The 10033-nt window shown below is 42.5% G+C and overlaps 2 protein-coding genes across 2 annotated transcripts; both read left to right on the top strand.

The window, feature by feature from the left end:
* The first annotated feature begins 356 nt into the window (after nucleotides 1–356).
* On the top strand, nucleotides 357–4301 carry tmpob (thymopoietin b). Its single transcript, XM_087797926.1, has 6 exons — nucleotides 357–939; nucleotides 1052–1169; nucleotides 1504–1653; nucleotides 1731–1846; nucleotides 1919–2019; nucleotides 2374–4301. The coding sequence occupies exons 1-6, from the start codon at nucleotides 706–708 to the stop codon at nucleotides 2756–2758; spliced, it is 1104 nt and encodes a 367-aa protein (XP_087654052.1). The 5' UTR covers nucleotides 357–705; the 3' UTR covers nucleotides 2759–4301.
* A 1690-nt stretch (nucleotides 4302–5991) lies between these two features.
* On the top strand, nucleotides 5992–9351 carry ldhbb (lactate dehydrogenase Bb). The gene is made up of 8 exons (XM_087797045.1): nucleotides 5992–6011; nucleotides 6166–6302; nucleotides 7476–7593; nucleotides 7652–7825; nucleotides 7891–8064; nucleotides 8120–8237; nucleotides 8452–8575; nucleotides 8940–9351. The coding sequence occupies exons 2-8, from the start codon at nucleotides 6174–6176 to the stop codon at nucleotides 9105–9107; spliced, it is 1005 nt and encodes a 334-aa protein (XP_087653171.1). The 5' UTR covers nucleotides 5992–6011; nucleotides 6166–6173; the 3' UTR covers nucleotides 9108–9351.
* Nucleotides 9352–10033: the final 682 nt, after the last annotated feature.

Below are 10033 nucleotides of genomic sequence, written 5' to 3' on the forward strand. Positions count from 1 at the left end.
ATTATTGAAGAAGTTTAAGTTATAAATTCAGAAATAAGGTGAACGATTAATGTCAGAGCAAGTGTGTTACCGTACCACACTACCGGAAACCTAAATGTTACAGATATGTTTGACCGTGATCTTTCTTAAAATATGATTTATATCCACATAAATAACACTGGAGATGATAATTGTAAAATAAAACAATGACTTTTACGAATTAATTCATAATGAAAACTGTCGTTGTCAGTTTCTTTGTGGCGGCGGTCGACGAGCGTTTATTCATAACGGGCCAATCCGCGGCGACCTTACTGGCTTCTTCCGACCAATCACATTACTGGATGCTTCTCCCCCCCTCCCCTCGCTGTGACCGCGGACAGACAGACGCAAGTGGGCCGGTTGGTTGCTAAGCTAATTCGCACACTTGAAAGCAAATTCTAATTGAATACAAACCGTTTTTTTCTAGTCGTGCATGCGTTTGCCAATTGAAGAAAAATACTCGTTATCCGTTTGCACAAAGCGTGCGAGGCTAAAACTGCGAACTCGGGGTGTATTTTACGAACTCCTCTCCTCCCGCTAGCGGACTCGGCGGCGGCTCGGCGCCAGTCTTGTTTGACAACAGCGCTTTCTTTCGGTCACGCTTTCCGCTGATAGCGGATTTACCGCTCGCTGCCGTTAGCCGCTGCCACCAAACAACTCACTACGATAGCACGAAGATAATACACAATGGCAGATTTTTTGGAAGATCCGTCCGTTTTGACAAAAGATAAGTTAAAGAGTGAGCTAACGGCGAACAACGTGCCTCTTCCGAGCGGCGAGCACAAGAAGGAGGTTTACGTGCAGCTTTATCTGAAGAACCTGACCGTCCTGAACAACAAGAAGAATCCACCCATGGATACTTTCTCCAGCGACGAGGAGCTGCCTGCTCCGGTGGTTTCTAACAGGAGCAGATCTGGAAGGGTTAGTAGTATTTATCTTCCCGCCATCGTCAACGTCACTCAATGTATTGTTTCATCATCGGTGATTCTGTGACTTTTATGTCTGGACTCTAAAAGTAAGTTCTCGTCTCCAGAAAGCCACCAAGAAGACAGACAAGCCCCGGAGCGAGGAGGTGGAGGTGACAGACCTGACTGACGATGATCTAAAGCAGCAGCTGGCCAAACATGGTGTGGACTCAGGACCTATTGTGGGTGCGTGTTGGAACACTTGTTCAAGCGAAACCAACCGGATCTAACTTTGACCATTTTCTCCCACTATGCTGTTTGTCAATATGCTTTTAACATATTTTGATAGTGCCTTAAAAAAACATGATTTGGATTAAACTTTTAGTATTGTTATGTAGAGTTGTTTTTAAATATTAAAATGTAGATGTTTTTATGATGATTTCAAGTTGTATTCAATTTTGACAATACTTGATATGCATTTAAAGATAATTTTCCTAATTAGAAACGGCTTTATTGACAGTAATGTAAACAGTAACTTTTTTGTTATTTATATTTTATTTGAACTCTTTATTAAACCCAGCGTCAACCAGAAAAGTGTACGAGAAGAAGCTGCAGAAGCTCATCGAGCAGCCAGCTGCAGAAGAACCGGCTGAGGTCACCACTCTCCCAAAAGTTGACAGCAACCAGAATGGAAACACAAACTCTGACCAGTACAGTGACAAGGAAGATGGTGAGTAAACCTTTTAAGTAGAAGTGTTTTTTCATTTTACTTTAAAAAAAATTAAATATGTGTTTCGCATATGGTAGAAGAAATTGTTGCAACCCAGCCAGAGCTAGAGCCCGTACCCGTGTCGGACAGACCGGTCCGCAGCAGAAGCAAAACTCCAGTGACACTGAGGACAAGTAGCAGACGGCAAACAAAGGTTCGAGAGTCTCGCCTGTGTTTCTCAAATGATAATGTGTTTGGTAGTTTAATACGTTTTCTACCTGCAAAGGTGGTTGAAGAACTGATAACTGAAGAGGCTCCCAAGAAAAGCAGTGAGAGTGTTGTTGAAGACATCCTGGCCAATGAAATCAGCACGCCCACAGGCATCAGGTACCGCACGCATCAGGACTCTGGTGCTTTCTTTTCTCAAGGTTATTTAGATGTTCTTCAACAGTGTATTGATCTAAAACTACAGGAAATTTCTCATCACTATATTTAAGTCACAGTGAGCAGATGTTGGTTGTTTCTTTCAATTTCATTAGTTTACAAACTTTCATTTACAATACAGTTATGTTTAGCTTCAGGGGTTGTACATTATTTAAGATATTAAAAGCAGAGGGAATGATGGATCTTATTTCAGCAGAATAAAAGTAGTATTCAAGACTGCTCAGAATGAGAAGAAAAAAATAAGGATGCTTATGATGCTAATGCATGTTGTGTGCCGTCTGTGTCTTGTGTCTCTAGTGCGACATGCAGACGTCCTATCCGGGGAGCAGCCGGTCGACCACTCAAGCCAAGCGAATACTGGTTAGATGAGTCTCGTGTGTTTCACAACATCCATACCGAAACGCGCTCGTATTCCGAGTCCATCTCCAGAGGAGCCACAGGGGCCCTGTCCGGCAAAGCCCCGACCAGTAGAGGCTTCCTGTCCCTGCTCCTGAAGCTCCTGCTCCTCGTGGTGGTAGGTGTGTCTCTGTACTACGTCTACCAGAACCTGGAGCCGGAGCAGATCAACACCCTCAAAGGCCTTGCTGACAAAGTCGTCGTCCCACTTCAAGAGTTGGTGGACAAAGCAGCTGTGTACTTGAGCGTCGGCAGTGGAGGAGCTGTGAAGGATGCTGGCAAGTAAATTTGTCTGCCGGGTCCAAACTTGCTCTTTGTCGCCTGTACCACAACAACAACAACAACAACAACAACAAACTTGGTCTGAACCCTCATTCCTGGTTTGACAAGGAACCTGCTTAATTTGGAACATTTACACTTTTTGTGCGGCCTGTTGATCCTTCCACCACTGGAGGGAGCGCTCTTCAAACTGTAGCTTCTGGACTTGACATTTCTTGGTTGACAGAAGAGACTTGTTGTCGTTTTTAATCTGTGACTTGTTGTCTTCATGCGTATCTAACCTCGTCTGTAGAGCCAGATGGCGAGGCCAGTGTATCCCTGCATGTTTGTAGATCATTATGTTTTTAACACTGTGATCCAGGTGTTTCTCATGTGCCTGGACACTTTTCGCTTAAAATACCTTCAGTTTTGAAGCATAATTCTGGAGTTTTGTTGGACCTCTGTTGCGTAAGCTTACCTTTTATTTTAATCTGTCTAATCAGAGAAGGCCTTGACCAGCTGCGTTCTGCGGAAGCCCAGTCCAATTGTGTCAAAAGGTCTGACGTCGAAGGAACATTCGGACCTCTGTGTTTGGCTCTTATGCGGAGGACTTTTTTTTCCAAAGAAAGTCTTAGTGGAATTATTTTTTACTCTTGTATGAAAACTGTGCTTTTGGCTTTAGTTAAAATTTTATAAAGAAAAGAAATCCAACAAGGATGATTAATACATTGAAGATCATGAGGTTTTTTCTAAACTGCTAAATGAGGATTTGTTTCCTCCAGATTATTTTTGAAACAAGTGTCTTGACAGAATTGTCCTTCAAAACATCCATCAAACAACTAAAACTCAGATTTCCTCAGTAGCTTTAGAGTTAGAAGAGATTCTTACGGTGCTCAGGTTGTTGGAAGTGTGTGCTGGAAGGAGACGTCACTGATGAAGAAAACCTTTCATTTTTTTCAGTGACTGCACAAAGATATTGAAGTTTGATCTTTCTTTCTTCTGAGTGATCATGAAGAACATTTACTGTATTTTCACTTCCACATTGAAATGAATCATCAGCATTTAGTACGAACCGTCTTTCATGCGTGCAACGTTTATGATGTGATCATAGATGATTGGGTTTCTTCAGCATCCATGATCTGTTCTTTGGCTTTTTTTTTGTGCTTGTTTTTATTAGAGTTGTAACCCTCAGTCTCTCTCACGGGACTGTTTTTGCAGTGCACCCACATAACTGACCTCACCAAACTATTGTTCGCTTTGTTTGAGCCAGCATCCATTGGAAAAAAATCACACTTATACACGTCGCCAACGTGTTCACACTGGGAGGGAGAATGTCCACTGCAGGTGATGGTTGTTCCCGTCACTCATTTCCTTTTCTTTTTTTTGTTATCAAAGTTTCTAGCAATATGAAGCAGCACACCAGTGAATCTAGATTTGGTTACTGAAACGTGAATGATAAACCGGCAGCTCTCGGTCATTGGACAGAGGCCACACCAGTTATGTGGGTGAGGATTTGTACTGTTTATTTATGATGTAAGTGGTGTATCATCAAATAAACTTGGTTGTAATCATTCTTGCGTCCAATTGTCAATTCCTAAAGTTGATGTTCTTTGCCGGAAGAAAATCACTTGACTTAACAGCACCATCTAGCGTACAGTACAATACATTTCACAACCACACTGATGAACCACGACATTTGTATCCATGCATCCTTCATGTAATGAATATTAAAGTTGTAAAACTCATGTTAGACACCTAATTATATTTGATAAAAAATGAAAAAAATAATTTAGATATTGGTAAATTTGTTAAATAATAAATTTATTGCAAACATCTAACATCCAATAATTATTACAAAAAGAGTTAACAGAAGAAATGAATTATTCTTCATATTTAAAATGTCAACAGGCCGAATTTAAACTCAAAAGTATTAAAGACGCATTACCACAATTTCTTTCCACAAAACATTTAAGAACATTATTGTCCGAGCATATTGTGTTAACTCAAGATCCTCTGAGCATGTTTTTTTTTTAATGCTGCACCAGGTGAGCGTACTTTGTGAGGGACGGAGCGGCTTAGACTATTAAATCCATTGGACTGCAGACTGACATTTCCAACACACACAAGGAAATCTGACCGCTCGACAACCTCCAAAAGGTGATGTCCCTTGTTTTTTTTATTGAGCTCTTGTGAATGTAATAAATTACAGGAAACTAATTCAAATTCAAAATTATTAAAATGTACTTCTTAAAGTTAATTTTATCAACTATTTTGTTTGAAATCAAGGACCTAATGTTTTTTATCACTGGAATATAGTAATAAAATGTATTTTCTTCCACTTAATAAATATACTTATAATGTGAATTTCATAATATTCCATTTTCTTACCAGATTCTTTCACTTTATTGAGATAACTACACCTCAGATTGAGACTAATGTTTATCAAATAACAGTGGAGAAGCTCTGCTAAGCTAGGCTGATGCTAAAATAAAATGCAACTCAAATACCTTTTAAAAAGCAATTTAATATTGGTCATATTATTTGTTAAGTTTGAATGTCACCATCTCTACGTCAAAATATCAAAGTTTTCAGACTGTAAATGACCAGAATAACTGTTCGCTTACATGTCAAATATTTTAGCTAGTAACAAATATTGAGCTAAACTCAGTCATTCAGGGAAAAAGTGACTTAATTGTGTGCAAAAATTGTTCTTTTTTCTTTTGAATTAAGGAACCAGATATGTTTTAGTTAGAAGGTAAATTGCTTTTATCCAACTTGTCGTCAACCCTCAGAGGAAATCAAGTACAGCATACCGTACATGCACACATTTTTTATTAGTAATTTAAAATATTATTATACTTTTTAATATAAGCCAAAATGTTATGATTTTGTTATCTGTATATACTTTATAATTAAAACATTTTTTATAAAATATAAGAATTACAGAACAAAAGTTTTTTATTGTCATGCCTGAGCTGGACAGTGAGCAGTAGCAGATGGAGGCGTTAGTGGATTACTGTAACTCCTTAACTTGTCCACAGCGACTCAGTCTTGTTATGTTCTTCTGTCCTTCACGTATTTGGGACGAGGGAGGGAGCGAAGAGGGAGGGAGGTACCTCTCTGGGCACACGTGGTACCGTCCTCTGCTGGGTTGCATAAGCCGCGACTGCAGGAGCGCGTGGATGCTGCAGAGACCTGGTTGTAGACTGCATCAGTGGAGCTGGTCATGTTGATCACATGGTGGTGGTTTTACCTCACAGCTCGGAGCGTCGCCTCTCAGTGCAAGTATCTCGGACCTCGTGTGTGTCTGCTCAGGGGGAACCTCTTGAGAGCAGATGCTGCCGGATGTCTGACATAATGACGGATATATTCTATGCACTATTGATGTTTGGACCTCAGATTTGTCTGATATATTTTCCTCTGCTTCCCTCTTAGCTCTGAGAATGGCCTCCATGCTGCAGAAGCTGATCACCCCTATGTCCACGGGACCTTCCGAGCCCCCCAGAAACAAAGTGACGGTGGTTGGAGTGGGACAGGTGGGAATGGCCTGCGCTCTCAGCTTCCTGCTCAGGGTAAGATTCCCATCAGGTGGCATATTAACACCTGGCGCTGGAGTGACTGCAGGGTCACAGACTACTGAAGGATTACAAGTCTCCTGTTGTCTGATGTCCAATTATCTCCTCACAGTTCAGATCGCCAGGGCAGTGGTGAAAGGTCCATTATCTGATCTTCTTTTCACTCCTTTAACTTAACCTTCATAGTGTTTAGAGATTGTGTATAAACTAAAGATTTTTTTTCACCATATTCGACAGAGAAAGAAGCAATAATAAGCAGCATTTACCTTTATTTCTAGTTTCTTTCATGACCTAATTTCTCATCTATTTTAAAGTATCTCTGAGCTTGTGTTTGCATGAGGGAGTTGTTTTCGGCGTAACTACCATACGGATTTCGTTTAATACAGGTGAATGCTCAGATTGTAGCCCCACGATATAAGAGGAATCTCTGTGATTTAATTACATTTTTGGCCCAAAAACTGACATCACATTCATTTCATAGTGCGTTTCGGGTTTTAGCACAGTTTTGATTGAGCAAGAGGCAGCACCTTTATTCATTCATTCCCAGCTGGCTCTTTAGCGCTCCCCTAGTGAAAATGGGTAAGGGGTGGATATATTTTTTGTTTTAATATGGTTTTTGTAGGATAAACATTCTTAACGTTCTTAACATTCTTAAGGCAAAATGACAAGATGTTTATTTGCATTAACTTCTGGTTGCGGATCTCTGTCATCCACTTGAGACTCTCATGTTAGCTCTGGCTTCTCCCTACCAACTGCCTTCTCTTCTTGGTGATGTTTGTTTGTGTGTGTGGTTTTCCTCAAAGTCAAAAAACGTCCTTAATTCAGTTGTCTTTATATTCGTGTGTTGCTGGTTGTCTCGTCATGATGACCTTTTCATGGTGTTCCCCATACAGAACTGGGAATGAAGAACTGGGAAAAAATTAATTAATTTTATTCAATTTTAGGGTGAAAGGCAGGAACACCCTGGATAGTTCGCCACAGGGCGCATTTAAACAGACAACCACTAACTCAAAGATGCACACCTACAGATGATTTAGTGTAATTCAATTTTGGGGAGTAACCCGGAGGGTCCACGGTCTTATTTCATGCTGAAGATATTTATGTGTTTTGGGGGAGTATAATCGACAGTGATGAAAATATTTCTTCTGATTGTGGTCTCTGATGTGGCAGGAACTGGCAGATGAACTGGCTCTGGTGGACGTTATGGAGGACAAGCTGAAAGGAGAGATGATGGACCTACAGCACGGGAGTCTCTTCCTCAAGACTCCCAAAATAGTGGCCGACAAAGGTGAGAAGACCCGGTGGACCGTTGTGACAGGTTCACTTCTTCTCCGTGTCCTCCTCAGACTACTCTGTGACGGCCAACTCCCGCATCGTGGTGGTGACGGCCGGCGTCCGCCAGCAGGAGGGGGAGAGTCGGCTCAACCTGGTGCAGAGGAACGTCAACATCTTCAAGCACATCGTCCCTCAGATCGTCAGATACAGCCCCGAATGCATCATCATCGTCGTGTCCAACCCTGGTATCCCACCTTCGCCCTTTGACCTCTGACCAGACCTAAGTAACACTTCCACAACACTCCCACAGTTGACGTGCTCACCTACGTCACCTGGAAACTCAGCGGGCTCCCTAAACACCGGGTCATCGGCAGCGGCACCAACTTAGATTCTGCTCGCTTCCGGTTCCTGATGGCCGACAAGTTGGGGATTCATCCCAGCAGCTTCAACGGCTGGATCTTGGGGGAGCATGGAGACACCAGCGGTGAGGGCGCCACGCTCTTGTTTGGTCCAAACCGTCTGACGGTGTCTCATTCTAGTTCCCGTGTGGAGCGGCACCAACGTGGCAGGAGTCAATCTGCAGACCCTCAACCCGGACATCGGCACCGACGCCGATGCCGAGAACTGGAAGGAGACTCACAAGATGGTGGTGGACAGGTCAGGACAGGCCATGGGCAGCAGTCAGAAAGTTATTCTGAGATGAGGCCAAAAACCTTTCCTAGTCCTCTGAGTCAATCTGTTGTTACCCTTTTCAGTATCACCAACAATACTGTTTAATCCAAATATACGTTAATCTGCAGTGTCAAAATGCTAACACTGTTTGTGCGCTTGTTTGTGTGTGTGTGCGCATGAATGTGTGTGTGTCTCATAGTGCATACGAGGTGATCAGACTGAAGGGCTACACCAACTGGGCCATCGGTCTCAGTGTGGCTGATCTGACTGAGACTCTCATGAAGAACATGAACAGGATTCATCCAGTTTCCACTATGGTGCAGGTAAACACACACACACTCACTCCGACTCAGACACTGGTTTGATGACACTTAGTGACATATACTTGCATCTGTTGATGTGTTCAGTCCTGTTGAATTCTTTTTTCTGACCAGGTGTAATTTTCAGATGAGTTTATATTCACCATCACACACTATTTCAATTTCAGAATCAGAAAGTTTTTATTGCCAGTGTTGTAAACTGCAGGGCTCTTACACTAACATAACAATATAAAACAGGCAGCTGCACAAAAAGAGATGTTTTCAAAATGGTTTGAACCGTTTCACTTCACAAACTCAATTCATGTTGAGGATAGCGCCCCCTTCTTTCACGTGGTTTGCTGTACACTGAATGTTCTCTGACCATCAGGGAATGTACGGCATCAGCGACCAGGTCTACCTGAGTCTGCCGTGCGTGCTGAACAGCGGGGGCGTGGCCAGTGTGGTCAACATGTCCCTGACGGAGGACGAGGTGTCTCAGCTGCAGGACAGCGCGGAGACACTGTGGAACATCCAGAAGGACCTGCAGGACGTCTGAGGGAAGCTCGCTTCCTCACAGCTCACCCTCACACACCGGCCACTCTAGATCTAGAGCTTTTGTATGTGAATGTCCAGGTGTTTTTGGACTGATGGAGCACAAACTGAGAAGTGTTGGCGACCTTTGACCCTGACTGAGTTGACGTCGGAGCGTTGATTGAGAGTCTTATGGAAAGCGAGGATCGCTGCTGTGTATGTGTGAATGTATCAGCGAGACTAGACACAATAAAGGCTAAAAAAACTGATTTTAACTCTTTATTTTGTAGTTACAGTTTGTTCGTCATAACTGTTGTTTCAGTTCAGCCGCCCTGAGAGTTCGTCTGGATCACCTGCAGCAAGAACACATTGTCAGAGAACGAAGGTACGACGACAGGAAACCGTGATTTACCTTCTCTTCCCTGCAAACGACTCGTCGTAAAAGTTGACCCGGAAAGTGAACGCAGTTCCTCTATGAACCGCTTTAAAGACCCTGCAACACAAGTACAAGACAATCTTATCAAGCGGAAACATTATGACAATCTATTTTTAAAATGATATCACAGATTTGTATCTTAGCAAATGTGGTCAAAATGTCATGCCTGCACTGTACGTCCTCGATGTAAATTCTTATCAATCAATCATGAATGGGACAACACTCACATGCATATGCAGCGTCTTTATCATCCCTGATGAACCGCTGCACTCCTGGACGATGGCCTTGTATAGAAACAGAACAAAACCAAATGACACACTTTCAACCCTTTTTTTGTACACTCTGTCTTACGTGCTCCTCTGAGGTACAAGACAGCCTGATTAGTCCAGCTCCTTCGCTGAAATAGAATATGAAACACGTGGGTCTTCACGATCTTCATCGTCATAATCATCATCACATTTCTCTCTGACCTGTGGAGCAGCATCGCTCTGGCACACCAGCATCAGCAGCAACAG

This window comes from Callionymus lyra, chromosome 8, assembly GCF_982586985.1.
Source record: "Callionymus lyra chromosome 8, fCalLyr1.hap1.1, whole genome shotgun sequence".
Taxonomy (NCBI): domain Eukaryota; kingdom Metazoa; phylum Chordata; class Actinopteri; order Syngnathiformes; family Callionymidae; genus Callionymus; species Callionymus lyra.

What these genes read in the sequence shown, in the direction of transcription:
- tmpob (XM_087797926.1), top strand. Translation starts at nt 706, where the DNA reads ATGGCAGATTTTTTGGAAGATCCGTCCGTTTTGACAAAAGATAAGTTA. An exon ending in GTACAGTGACAAGGAAGATG is followed by an intron (nt 1,654 to 1,730) that starts GTGAGTAAACCT and finishes CGCATATGGTAG; the next exon opens with AAGAAATTGTTGCAACCCAG. An exon ending in GTAGCAGACGGCAAACAAAG is followed by an intron (nt 1,847 to 1,918) that starts GTTCGAGAGTCT and finishes CTACCTGCAAAG; the next exon opens with GTGGTTGAAGAACTGATAAC.
- ldhbb (XM_087797045.1), top strand. Translation starts at nt 6,174, where the DNA reads ATGGCCTCCATGCTGCAGAAGCTGATCACCCCTATGTCCACGGGACCT. An exon ending in GGAGCATGGAGACACCAGCG is followed by an intron (nt 8,065 to 8,119) that starts GTGAGGGCGCCA and finishes GTCTCATTCTAG; the next exon opens with TTCCCGTGTGGAGCGGCACC. An exon ending in CACAAGATGGTGGTGGACAG is followed by an intron (nt 8,238 to 8,451) that starts GTCAGGACAGGC and finishes TGTGTCTCATAG; the next exon opens with TGCATACGAGGTGATCAGAC.